At 35.5% G+C, this 14,122-nt stretch overlaps 1 protein-coding gene across 2 annotated transcripts; it reads left to right on the top strand.

Moving 5' to 3' along the window:
* Nucleotides 1–856: 856 nt before the first annotated feature.
* Nucleotides 857–2,726, top strand: LOC145057311 (synaptotagmin-4-like). Of its 2 annotated transcripts, XM_079005117.1 has the most exons (6): nucleotides 857–1,393; nucleotides 1,487–1,555; nucleotides 1,630–1,679; nucleotides 1,985–2,190; nucleotides 2,291–2,412; nucleotides 2,531–2,726. In XM_079005117.1, exons 4-6 carry the CDS (start codon nucleotides 2,127–2,129, stop codon nucleotides 2,600–2,602), a joined length of 258 nt encoding a protein of 85 aa, XP_078861243.1. In that variant the 5' UTR covers nucleotides 857–1,393; nucleotides 1,487–1,555; nucleotides 1,630–1,679; nucleotides 1,985–2,126; the 3' UTR covers nucleotides 2,603–2,726. The 2 variants fall into 2 exon arrangements, with proteins under 2 accessions (XP_078861243.1, XP_078861241.1); XM_079005115.1 differs by having other exon boundaries at nucleotides 1,630–2,190.
* Nucleotides 2,727–14,122: the final 11,396 nt, after the last annotated feature.

Raw genomic sequence — 14,122 nt, forward strand, 5'->3', positions numbered from 1 at the left:
ATCTCACTATATTGTTTTCTTTTTGTCGATCTTCAACAAAGACTATCCCTGACAGTAACATTCATAGGGGAGGTAACGAAATTGGTAGTCATTAAAATCACTCGCACTATCACAATGTGAGCTATTTTCACTACTAGAAAAAAAAAATACTTTCCTTGACAGACGAATTACGACGTACAACATTTGTATGACAGAAATAAAAATGTCTTGCATTAAAGTCTGTCATATTTCATAAAATATAAATGATATATGATGGACAAAACTGTCTGTCATAAAATTATGTCGTATATTAATTTGTTAAATTTTAAATAAAAAGAAACAATGATCATTTTAATGTATGAATTGATTTGTTTTTTATTATTTAATAGAATATGCAGAAACATATTATATATATATATATATATATATATATATATATATATATATTACTTTAATTGCTAACATAGTTAAGAACAATTTAGTTCTTTTGTTTCAAATTTTAACATATTACTTTGCTTCCTTCCATAATTTGTCCATGTTTTTCGGTTTTCGATATTTTGATCACCTTATTTAGCTCGGTTGTTATAATTTGTCCCTGATTTATTGTGTTTAATATTTTGACAAATTACTTTGCTCCCTTGCCATAATTTGTCCCTGTTTTTTAGTTGTTGATATTTTGATCACCTTATTTTTCTCTGTTGCTATAATTTGTCCATGTTTTATATTGTTTACATTATTTTCACTTTTGGTTGAACCAGTACAGCTGACTCACTTCCTTATTTTTCCACTATTTGCCACGTTACTCGTTTCTCTATGATCGATACTCATTTTGTATAAATGGATCAAGTGAGGGTATATTTTGCTCATTTTATAACTGCAAAATGATTTTAGGGATTTTATAAAAGGAAACAAGAAGGAAACACGAAAAAATGGGAGGGGTTAGGTGGTTCTTCAACAATCGGTAGTGTGGGCGTCGTCAGAGGCCGTCGACGACGTCTAACTCGGCCGGAGAAGAGAGGTGAGCGAAGGCTCGCAACAACTAATCTTGAGGCCCTAACTGATCGCGAAGAGGGAGAAGAGATGAAGGCAGCGATGCCTTCTCTTTCTTGTTTGACGATTTCAGACCCATCGCACTCGAGTGGCGAGCTCCGGTGGTCGACTCGACCGAAGAAGGACGTGGGCAGAAGTAGTGACGCTGCTGTGGGGTTGACGGATGGGAGTGAGATGCAAGGGAAAAGGTGGTCTCTGTCCTTGGGCTGATCACGAAGATGAACAGGCATTTGGTCGACAGGAAGAGGACATTTTTCCCGATGGAGCAAGGCAAACGGAAATAGAAGCTCCAATGGGGGTTTTGGCAGTGATGCTCGATAAAAGAAGAACGAAGCTATGGTGGCTCACGAAGAGACAACTAATTGTATGGGGATGCTTTTGCAGCTCCTACGTTCTTTCGTTTTTTTAATTTTGATGGAAATTGATGGGTTTTTGGATTGAATTTATTGTTTGACAGTAGCGGATATACCCTAAGTGGGTGTTCGGGTTCCTTGTAATCGATAAGAAGAAGATGAAGAATACTTGTGTATGAGTTTGATGTTTGGTTTTAGTTTGACAAGGAAGGAAACAAAAATGTGATGTTGTTGTTTCTGTTTGCAGATATACCCTAGAACAAGAACAAAGTGTTCTTGTGTTCTTGGCTGAAATCGGTGAGAAAGAAAGAATTTTGGATTTTTAGGTTTATGGTTTAGGTTTTGGTATTTTACAGGGAAGATGAAGAACAGAATGATGGATGCAAGTTGTTTTGTTCGATTCTTGCAGTTTTAGTATTTCTTTTGTGTGTGGGTTAGTTTAAACTAAAATTAGAAGCAACATGTGGGTAAAGTGATTTATTACACTTTAAATAAACGAAAGTGATTTTTTTCTTACAGTTTTAGTATTTCCTGCTTATGTACTTTCTCTCCACTTTCTTTTTATCTTCTTCAGGGACTGATTATTCTGCTTAATCTTTCAGTTGACCTGGCTTAATGCTCATCTTACAAAGATATGGCCCTATGTTGATGAGCTCAGTTTTAAATTTTAAACCCCTCTATTCATCATCATTATGGTAATATGCTTATCATGTGTTTTTGGATTGTCTTGAATAATACAGACCAATGGTGTTGTCCTCTTTGTCATTTTCCATGTTTACCCTCGGCACGGTGGCCCCCCAGTTTACAGGTTAGGCTAATTGCTAGTATTGCCATTTGTATTTATCCTTTCATTGTAAGAAGATTCCACAAAACTTGAATCTTAATTATCAATTTTTTATATTGTTTAGGAGTTTCTATTGTTGAAGACCGAGGTGAAGGAATAACTATGGGGTTGGAAATGAATTGGGAGGGAAACCCTAACATAATACTTGATATCAAGACTAGACTAGGAGTTGGATTTCCTGTGCAGGTAATTCAATATGCCTAACTGTCAAGGGTTCTTATTGGAATTTGGAAAATAATTGGCTTCAACTTTGTTTACTATTAATAAACAATATTCTTTAATCTTAATCTCTTTTGTTTTTCAGGTGAAGAATATTGCATTCACTGGCGTTTTTAGGTTGATTTTTAAGCCGCTAGTATATATAAACGCACATTGATCTCAGGAACATTTCATTTATCCTTTGAACTATAACTAATTATTTTACTACTCTATAGTAATTTGTATCAACATTATTAAATATGTTTTTGTTTTTAAAATTTGGTTGTTATTTCGGGGTAAAACGTGTTTATTGTTATGAAGTAGTTGTTGAACTTGTTTTTGTTGCTCGACAGAATGCTAAGTTAAATGGTCTACACTATGCAACATTTATCCAAGGCGATCTTAATAATGTCAGTGAAAGTTTTGTGAATGATTTCCTAAAACCATATATTGTCGTATCAACTTTTATTTTGACTTAATGACTTAATGTATATGAGTAATTCTTTTTCACTTAATGTATAAATTATGTGAAGATGGATTAAGCAAAGGAGAGATCTTTATGAATTCAAATGGTAAAATGGTTGTTTACTTGTATCTTGATTGCTTAAAGATTTGTGAAATTGAGTTCATGAGGTTAGTAAGAATAATTGTAGCCTTATATGAGAAGGATAAACGACCATTTACTGATATTCAGTCCTGATATTCAGTCCAAAAGAGGTTTTTATTTGTAGGGTTAAGTGTAAAAAGGCGACGTAATTTCATTTCTTTGTTAATTATAGCATCCTATTCCTATTTCTCATTCTACTACACCATTGTACTTTTAATCGTTCTCTTATTAAGGCATTATATAAATCTAACCAATTATAGCATTGTACTTTCAAATTTAACTTATTAAGGCATTATACTTTGAGAAATTTATCCAATCATAGCACTAAAAATATTTCATATTTTGATATTATTGCTATAATTTGGTAGATTCTTCTTACTATGATGTTGTAATGGAAAAAAATGAAAGTATGACGCTATATATAATAAAGATATCAAAAAAAGTACTTTGGTATTTCCTGCGTTTAACCATTATGTATTCCACTCTTATAGAAATGACTTAATGAAAAAATAAATATGGTAACCTATGTTCAATCTATCTTGCTTAGTAATTACCCAAAAATAATTTGATCACCTTTTTTTCCAACTTTTTATAATATATTTGCTTGTTCCTTTTTAGGTATCTTCTTCTCTTGGATGAATCCATTAATGCTAATTCCAATTTTGCCCTTCATATTCCAAGTATACTGGGTAGGGTAGATTTACAAACCTAAATCATGGATTTTAAGGGCTTTACATCTTAGTGTTGGTGGAAGGTGTGTACAATAACAGGCATATACTAAATTTTTTACTATTAATTCAAGTTTCTATTAAAATATTATAGTGTTTTTTTAATTACAGGTTTTTGATGGGGAGGCTTTTGGAAGGTATTTAATGAATATTTCAATTTGAGTTCAATTGTTTTTATATATTTTTGAATCTCACATGATGTGTTCTTGATTTGTTCTTTTTTGTCAATTTGTAGATTAGCAATGATCTTTACACTTCAATGACCGGTTCCTCTCGATTGGGGCTCCTGCCCCACTCTCATGACTATCAGAGATTCGCGAAATAGTCGGAGCCGGTGCACTCACTGCTCCTCCCCTTCTCCTCAGGCAGACGGCCCTCTTGTGCCCCACTTGGTCGCTGAGAAAACATAACGAGCTTGCACCCTGAGGACAATCCCTGCTGACATGATCAGTCCTGCCACACTTGTAGCAGCCCAAACCTCTGGAATGACAAGTCCCATCGTGCAGTTTCCTGCATGTGATCCATTGACTCCGGCCATGCTGGCCTCTCAAACGCTGATCAGATGTCGTGGGTCTCTTCCCGGGACCCTCCACTATATTCACCTGATCTGAACCTCTCTTCCTAAGACGCTCCAAATCGATCTCCTGTCCTCAGGCTATGGAATTCATATCATTCAAGGTTTGGCACTCTGACACGCTCACCAGCTCACTCGCCAACGGTTAAACTGCGATAACTGGAGCAACCTCTGCCCAAAACTAGGTCACAAACTCCTGCCAAGACATAGTCTCCAATTCAAAAAGCGCAATAGATCGCGCAATCAATTCAGAACAACTCCTTGACATCCGATACAAGAGATCCAAGGCAAACCGAACCTTGGCTCATATGGGGTAGGGACTAGTGCAGAAAACACTTTCCATCTCCTCAATCCAACGTGAACTCAAAACCCTGGCAGTCATTCCACTAACTGGCTTACCACCTAAGCTGGGACCAAACCCTAAACCTTCCCCATGCATGCTCATTACCATCTTGAAAAGCAACCATACCTACGATCAGAATATAACCATGAATCCTCACCCCACAAGCTTCCAAGATTCTCCAAGACTCTCCTCGATTCAATTATGAATCCTTTGATTTTAGTAGTAAAGGCCCAATACCACCTTCCACACCTATCCATACTTTCCTCAGGAATCCTCCTAAATCCTCTAAGTCACCTTCTCAAACTGATGCACCAAAAACTCAGTAAACCGCATCACTAAACCCACTGAAGCATATCCTAGACTCCCCTAGGTTCTCGACCTCAACCAACCCTTAGCTACTGAAAGACTCCCACCAATGTCAACTAGCTTCCTTATGAATTTAGTCACACACCAGAGATCAGATAATCCTTCGAGTAAAAGACTCAACCCTAGAACGATTGGACTCAAACAAGAGCTGCGCAATAAGGTCAAATCCATCACTCTAAGATTATTTAACCTGTGCCACATGCGACTTAGCATATTCACTTAGTAGTCAATTCACCTCATTAAGAGTCCCAAAAAGCACAAAGCAAGCAACATTCAGGCAACGGAAAATCTAACCAACATACTCTAATCAAGCCATTCAATACATTTTTCAGATCTGCAGATTAGCATGCAATACTAAAGCTCATACAATCAGGCATATAAAAGGCATCTCTTATATCATGAAATAATAAGCAGATCCTTAGACCCAATCTAGCATGCAATTCTCATAATCATAGCATATATCATAACAAACGTGTATTGGTATTCTAGGAACCACTTACTTGAGATTGGCTGATTGCACGCATCACACCCCTTCTATGATTAGAAATCCCTTTTTAATTAAATGTTTATTTTATAAAAATTTACACCAAACCCTTAGTTTGAGTTCAGGGACACCCGAGAGCATGCAGAATCCCTTAAACCAAGGCTCTGATACAAACTTGTAACATTCCAAAAATCAAGGGTAAAACTTTCGTTTTTAATATGCCCAAAACATTCATTAACCTTTAATCCAACATATAAAACAATTATCGGAGTTAAAATTCGAAAATCACGTATTGTGGAAAACACGGGTGTATGTGTTGCAATCAAGTTGGGCCCTTCCCTTTCGAACCTGAGATACTTGAAACCAAAAACCACAAACTGTAAGAACGAATCTTAGTGAGTTCCCCAAATACCAAATACCATACTTACAATAAACATCTAGTAAACACATAATGGGCCCCGCTTGGCATCGGACTCCATCTGGCATCAGGCCCCACCCGGCATCGAGCTGAGCTCGGTAAAATGGGCCCCACCCAAAATACAATAACATATATCAAATAAACACATACACATGCAATAATAACATAGATACATAGCATACAAATATTCATCAGGCCCCGCCCGACATCAGGCCTTAGCTTGGAAAACATATAAACACCGAAATATGCAAGAGTCACAAAGATATCTAGCATACTAACAACACAACATAACCATGGGTCGGAATTGGTGCCTACGACCAGCTAAGCCTAGAAAGGAAGCTCACCTCAAATGTAGAAGCTCCCCGAAAGGGATCCCTAGTTGCTTCCCTGCCAGCTTCCTGAACTATCAATACCAACAACACACTCAATTAGCAATTGGGCTCCATGATATAATCTATAATCCTTACTTGGGATAAAATGACCATTTTAACCCTGACCCAACATGACCTAAAACTGAGGCCCAAACCAAACGATCCACAAAGGCCTACTAATGGCCCAATTTCCCAAATTGGGCCCAACCCTAAATGGGCCTTATCCTAAGCCCATAATTTTCCTTATTACAATTCAGATTACCTCAAGTACCTATTGGGACAAACTTGATCAAATACATAAATCGAAAGTCAAATTCAACGGTCCAAGTTCACCCAACTCGCTGAGTTGTCCTTCAACTTGTCAAGTTTCTCCATCAACTCACAAATCGGGAAAAACCAAGTTCACATGCCGAGTTAACCAACAAAATTGCCGAGTTCCTCTATCAATCTGAAAATGTCAGGGAAAACCGAGCCAACTTGCTGAGTTCGCCAGAAACCTACATCTTAGAACAATAAGCACTTAATCCATAGAGACATGACTCCAAAACATAAATCCGACTTCCTTATGCTGGAAAACCATGTAAAGTTGCCAACTTTATGTTCATGCATGTCTAAATAAAGCTTTTTAAACTTAGAATGGACTTAATAATTGACTTAATGCATGCATGAAACCAAAATCCTCATAAAGTTTGCCCTTTTAAGCTCAAGGATACCAAAACCAACTCACATCTGAAAGAATAACCCCTTAAATGACTTCACTCCATCATAGTACCCAAAAAGAGGCCAAAACACAAGAAAACCCAAAATAAGGAGATCTAATCATCTACAAATCAAGGTATGAACTTGATACCTTAAAGTGTCTGCAAGAAATGGAGTGATTCTAAATCCAAGACTTCCTTCTCCAAGCTAGAAACTTCAAGATCCTCTAATTCCTTCATAATTGACAAAATGAACTCCAAACTTCCTTCCAAGGCTCAAAAAACGTGACAATGGAGGCTATAACTCGTTTTAGGGTTTCGATAACAATGGAGGTTGATATGGAGGTCAGAAAAACGACTTACGACCTTTAAATAGGGTGCAAGACCCTAAATATTAGGGTTTCTCAATCAGTGCCCAACTCGTTGAGTCCCCTACACCAACTTGTCGAGTTGGTCCATAAAAATGCGCGTCCCAAAAGCCTCCAACATGTTGAGTTTCCCACCATCAACTCTCCGTGTTGGTCCCTAGGAAAGTGGATTTATTTCCACAATTAATCTTCTAGATTCAGGGTGTTATATTTTGTTGCGGTTTGGTGGCTTCAGTTGACGAATTTCCTCTTTGATGCTCGTTTCTAACACTCCAACTTGCAACTCATCATTTTAGCTCATTTTATCTTGAGAATGTCTTCAATGCTTCAAAACCAAATATGAACATATTAAGTATCAATTATCATAATTACTGACTAAAATGCAGCTAAAAATACTACGCTATCACTTAAAATGTATGACTAAATATGGTGATAGAAATATTAAACTATACTTAGAATAAAGTTAAATATCGAGATGGTAATATTCATAGAATTCACACTAGTTTAATTTAGTTAAACCCAAGGTTCTAAATAACGTAAGGCGTGGCTTGGCGGAAATGTCAAGCCTCAAGCTTTTCCGAGCCTTAGTGAGTCACGGCGTTTGTAAAGCGTGACTTAAGGTGGTAATTTTCTATATAATTAATATTTTTATATGTATTTTCAACTATTATTCATTTTTATACACATATATGAGTTAAGGCGGCGTTTTGGCAAAGCTTGACGGCAGGTGCAAGCCTTGGAGTCGTGACGCGCCATGGCGGAGCCATGACGAGCTTTTTAGAACCTTACTTAAACCCCTTAATAAAGTCTGTCTTTTAAACTAAGCATGAAGGGTAAAGATTAATTTATAGGATTTTGTTATTCTAGAAATGAGATTTGATTTGGATTTAGTATTTGGATATTGGAACATTAATACATCAACTATTATATTGTTTAGATATATTCGGATATGATCTTCATATTAGTACTTGTAGTCTTGTATATTAACTTGTTTAATCAATGAATAATCTTATTATTCTAAAAACTCATAATCAGTTATAATTGTGGGAGAAATTAAGTAGTGAGACTAATATGAATTTGATTGGTTGACTATCATAAGATGAACGTAAGCAACAACTTGTAACCAAGATTTATAGGTACTTATCAGATAATAAGTATTGGACATCACCCGCATCAAGATCATGTCATCGATCGCTATTATGAGTGATACTTGATAAAAGGTACTATCTTTGTGTCCTTAATACCTAAGATACACAATGGGACTTAAGTATACGGAATGTTATACTTTGATGTGGTCAAATGTTGATCTTTAGATAGGCGCTTATAAAGGCTATTATCAGGTATGGTATGAACTATGCAAGAGGCTTATGTACTCAAGATGAGTTTTATTTTCATCTTATGTGTTAACACTTAGACATCTAATGTGTGTTACCCAAAGTTGAACACCAAATAAGATTGATTTCAATCCAAGTCTCATGTACAACATGAAGTTTGTAACAAAGGGATAACTGATAAACTTACCTTATACATCAATTTTAGCTTTGAGCATCTAGGAATTAGATGTTGATGAATAGCATTCATCGTAATGTGTTATTGGGGGGAATGAAATGTAGCTTGACGTTCACTACTGGCTATATCAATCTATGATAAGTCATGTTCAAGTAGGAGATTGAAAGATCTATATGCCCAAGAGTCATTATAGAATGATATTTCATAATGACATATGATCTTATAGGGTCACACCTTATAGAAAGTTATAACTTATTGATTATTTGTTAAAGTTATCTAATTATGAATAAATATAATCAACACTTGTACTTAGTTGGAGAATTATTATTTTAAGAAAATAATATTTTAACAACTAGTTAGGAAATTATTATTTATGGAAATAATATTTTTTTAAAGACAGAAAACAACTTGTAAATCATAAGTTAGGAGTTTATATGTTATGGACATCTTTTTAGACCTATTCAAGTCAATTATATAAAGTTAGTTTATTTTATATAAATGATACCTATGTTATAAAACTAGATGAAGTAAAATACAGATTTGGATTTCTCTTCCTTTCTCCATGTCGTGAGTAAGAGAGAGGGCGGGGGGTTTCTTGTGAAGTAATCTGTTTCACACCCATACGTCTTACGTACACCTTGCCTTGACTTTATGGAAAACATGGTCTATTTGGTACATATGCCTTAGTATTTAAAGGTGTGTAAAGACCAAAAAAAAGCTAGTTTTTGCAACTCCTTCTTCCATCTTTTCTCTTTAGAAAAGCCGTGAGTTACATGGCCTTTTACCTTCTCCTCCTTCTTGCAATTTGGTGCATGATGTAAGGGTTCATAAGTTGGTTCTCCTTCATACTAATTTGGTATTACTTATTCAGGCTTAAGAACAACTTAATACAAGTGAAGACTAGCTTCTTGAAGTGGTTTGTTCTTGCTTGGTGGGTACCTCTAGAGAGCTTCTACTTTGGAGCTACCTGTCATATTCATCAACTTCCAATCTCCCATGAGAATCAAAGTATTTAAAAGTAGTAATACGTTTTTCTTTAATGGTTGATTTAATCTTTCCATGCTTTGCAAAATAATCATTGGTTGGTTAAAATGGTTTGAAGTTTATTCTAATTTTAAAGCTTCTGTTGTCCTTTTTAATGTTTTGGGAAAATGATTTTGAATAAAACTCAACATAATCTCATTGTAGTCTGTTATTTGGTTGAACGAGCAACACTTTTATGTAACCTACAAATTGATTGGTGTATCTCCAACTGTGAACGCATAACTGATTGTGCTCTTTCCTAAATCCATATAATCCTCCACATCAGTATCAACAAAACTTTTCATGACTGCCCATTTTCTTCTGAAACATAAGACAACCTCAAATGTATCTTTTATGTAATGTAACTGCCTCTAGACACCTTCCTAATGCTCTCCCCTTGGATTAGAAATTAAACCAACTCATAAATCGCACTGAATGAGCAATATTTGGTCGGTGCACACCATAACATATGTCAAGATATCAACTGTTGAGACATAACCGACTTTAGTCATCTCACCTTTGTCTTTTTCTTTCTTTTGGGACTGTTTCTTTGAGAGTCTAGTTGACTTTCCAAAAGTGTACTTGTGGATCTAGCATCCAATTTTGAATCTAACGTACATGTAAATTGTCGTTTCCAATTCCATTGTTATCTATTATATTCATAATTGTTGAATTGACTTTGGATTTAACATGCTATTTAACAAGGTAAAACAAGAAAATTTACTGACCGTCGTTAACTGTTATAAGTTATAAATATAGTATATATTATTGATATAAGATATAGAAAATGACAACGTAAATGAATGCATGGTCTTTGATCTTTGATGATATCTTAACCAAATCAGTTAAAATGGTGTCTAGCTTGTATATTGTCTCTTAGAGTTTAAAATCGAGAAAAAAGTTGTGGAATATATTCCCCGGCCGATCATATTATAAAACCAATTATAAAATCTATAGGTATTTATTTATTAATATTTGCATTTTCATGTCAAACACGAGTCTTTAGTAGAATTAAAAATATAGGGATGATATCACCTAACAGTTACTAATATGACATTAAAAAAATTGTATTAGCTTATCCAAGAAAACATTGTACTTATTAGACCGGTGGGTGTGGTATCCCAAGTTACACAACTTTTGGTGTGTAGGGTCAACGTTAAATTATTTTCCCTTTACCTCACAAAACTAATATAGGAAATGGTACGACATTCGGCAACTCACCGTAATGCACATTTTTATACGCAAAACACTACCATTGGAGGTGTTTGTTTTTCCGCGCAGTAGAGACTTTCCGTAGGCACAACTGGCCAACCCACTACACCCCTCGTCAGTGTCGTGTTCACTGCACTCACTGCAGGGTGCTTTGGGTCTCCACTCTAGCCGATCTTATAGCAACTAAAAAGTACCGCTCAAGAACTAGGCTAATTGGATATGATCGTTCAGTCGTTCGGTTGTAAAATAAAAAAAAAATTATTTAACTTAATATTTAACTTATGTTATTTTGATTATTTGTGTAGTATCTAAAATCATTTGACAAAATATATGAATTGTTGTACCAAATAAGTATATAATATAATAAAAGTACACAAAACGGATGATATTTAATTTTTCGGTAATCATAGAAAAAACTTGTAGCATTTATTATAAGGCGAAAACAAGTGGAAACAGTTCAAAAAAAAAAGATTGTTATATCTTTTCTTTTTTATTTGAAAAATCGCTCAGGGCAATTTAATAGTTGAGATTATATATTATTGCTTCAACATACAGTTCTTCATTTCTTTTGCCTGCAATCTTATTTACACGGAAGTAAATCGACTTACACTAACTAGAAAATGTCGTTTTAAATTGAGCAACTAATCTTGCTAGTTAAACCGGAGGATTAAGAATGTGGATGATGAATTGTAATGATTAAGGAAGTTAAACCGGATGCTTGAAGACGGGTTTGATAACTTGGTTGGTTTCTTGGTCTAATGTTATGTGGACATTGGAGAGTGTGCTACCATTAGATCAAAAATAAGTTGTAGATTCTTAATTCTGCTCTTAAACAATGGTGGGGCTGGAAAAGGATAAACGTCAAGTTGCTAAAAATGAGTTGGTAACTCGGTTACACGAGTTGGATAAAACTATTATAGTGGTTGAGTTGGTAACTCGGTTACATGAGTTGGATAAAACTATTATAGTGGTGGGGGTTCGAATTCAATTTGGAAAGAAAGAAGCAATGTCCAGGCTAACTAAGCAATCTTGGAGAAAAAAAAGTTGATGGATGCTTCTCAAAAGGCAAAAATAAAGTGGACTATAGAGGGGATGAGAACTCTAAATACTATCATGGTGTTCTCAATAAAAAGAAACAAAACAAAAAAAAAGTCAGCATATCGTGAAGGACGTCAAAGTTGATCGGGAACGTATTACTAAAGCAGCTCGTGTTAAAAAGGAAGTTTTTGAATATTATGAAAAAAAATTCAAAAAAAATTTGATATTGTTCCTTTGCTTCATAGGAGCTCTTGATTTAGAGAGTTGGATAGTAATGCAGTGTTGGAGCTTGAGAAGTTGGTTTCTATGGATGAAGTGAAGCTGACACTTTGGCGGTGTGGTAGTAATAAGGCACCGGGGTCGGGTGGGTTTAATTTTGATTTTGTTAAAAAATATTCGGATATTCTTAAAGATGACATATTTACTTTCATGTTGGATGTGTTTTAGAAATCAAGAATTCCTTTAGGTTGTAATTCTTCTTTCATAACTATGACACCTAAGATATCTAGCCCGGTGGTTAAATAACGATATTCGGAATATTAGCCTCATAGGCATCTAATAAAATAATTGCCAAAATCCTTGCTACTAACCTTGCTAACGTAATCGGTAAATTGGTTAGTACCGAACAAATGACTTTTATTAAAGATAGACAAATTTTAGATGGTTCGCTTACAATGAATGAAATTATAGAGTGTATTTAAAATAGATTTTGCCAAAGCTTATGATTCAGTTAGTTGGGAATATTTGGATAGAGTTATGTAGTTTCTGAAGTTTGGAGAAAAATGGCTTTCCTAGATTTATGTGTGCTTAATTTATGCGAGATCTTATGTTCTTATTAACAGTAGTTCGTCTATGGAGTTTCAACTACAAAGAGGTCTAAGGCAAGGTGACCCCCTTTCTGCCTTTTTTTGTCTTGGTTGTGGAGGGATTGCATGTTGCTATACAGGATGCTATTGCAGAAGGTATTTTTCAAACGGTTAAATGTAACACCCGAATCAGGTGCACATTATCTTTAATATTGCGAGGTTAAAAGTTTCAAAATTTGCCATGATCACGATGTGAAGGATGCCATCTCACGTCGTGAGGAACGATTCAGACCCGTGCATCATTTTAAGGCCCACGACATGAGCACTCTAGTGCTCATGACGTGAGGGCGGTTGATGACCAAACACCCTAAGTTTTCGGTATTTAACAGAATGAGAGGGCTAGGGTTTCTCACCCTTAACCTCTCTTACTCTATAAACCACCTGAAACCCTAATCTTACTCCTCTCTAAGATCCTTTGTCATTTGGGTGCATTTCTAGCTTGAAGAAGAAAAAGGAAGTGCTCTAGTGGTGGTGTGGGCAAAGAATCACCATCATCATCATCATCATCTTTTCCTGCTTCTCAACCATTGTAAATATCAAAGGCTCTAACTTTATTGCTTATCATGGATAAATCTTAAGTTTTGTCCATTTTATTGGTGTTAATACATGTTTTAGTGGAGTAAATCCATAAAGTTTGCAATTTTATGGATTCTAAGAGTCCCTAGAGCATAATATTGTTCAGGCCTGAATGATGGTATGGATTTGAGGTATGCATGGGAATTTAAGGCTCATTTCTTCCCTTTTTGACCTAGAAAGTGTATGATCTTGTTTGGTGCATGTGTGGCTATAAAGGAAACATTTTTATGGACCTTAAGGATCCCATTTAGCTTCTAGATGAAGTAGACTCGAAGACTTAATGGAATAAGAACTTAAAATGGTGACCTTTAGTCACAAACACCACTCATGACGTGAGTTGCAAGATCTCACGACGTGAGATTCGGGACAGAACCGTCTTCTGTTAGAACCCTTGGGGCTCACGATGTGATAATGGGTGAACATGTCGTGATGTCTATTCAGGTGGTTTCTTTGACTGAGTTGACTAGTTAAGTGAATTCGAGTGCAAATTAGATCAGGTTCGATGTCACGACGTGAC

Source organism: Lactuca serriola, chromosome 6, assembly GCF_051521515.1.
Source record: "Lactuca serriola cultivar US96UC23 chromosome 6, Lser_US96UC23_V15, whole genome shotgun sequence".
Taxonomy (NCBI): domain Eukaryota; kingdom Viridiplantae; phylum Streptophyta; class Magnoliopsida; order Asterales; family Asteraceae; genus Lactuca; species Lactuca serriola.

Bases quoted from the DNA above. Each gene is read 5' to 3' on its own strand.
- LOC145057311 (XM_079005115.1), top strand. From the start codon at position 2,127: ATGGTGTTGTCCTCTTTGTCATTTTCCATGTTTACCCTCGGCACGGTG. The intron at 2,191-2,290 runs GTTAGGCTAATT...TATATTGTTTAG, and splicing joins GGTGGCCCCCCAGTTTACAG to GAGTTTCTATTGTTGAAGAC. The intron at 2,413-2,530 runs GTAATTCAATAT...TTTGTTTTTCAG, and splicing joins GAGTTGGATTTCCTGTGCAG to GTGAAGAATATTGCATTCAC.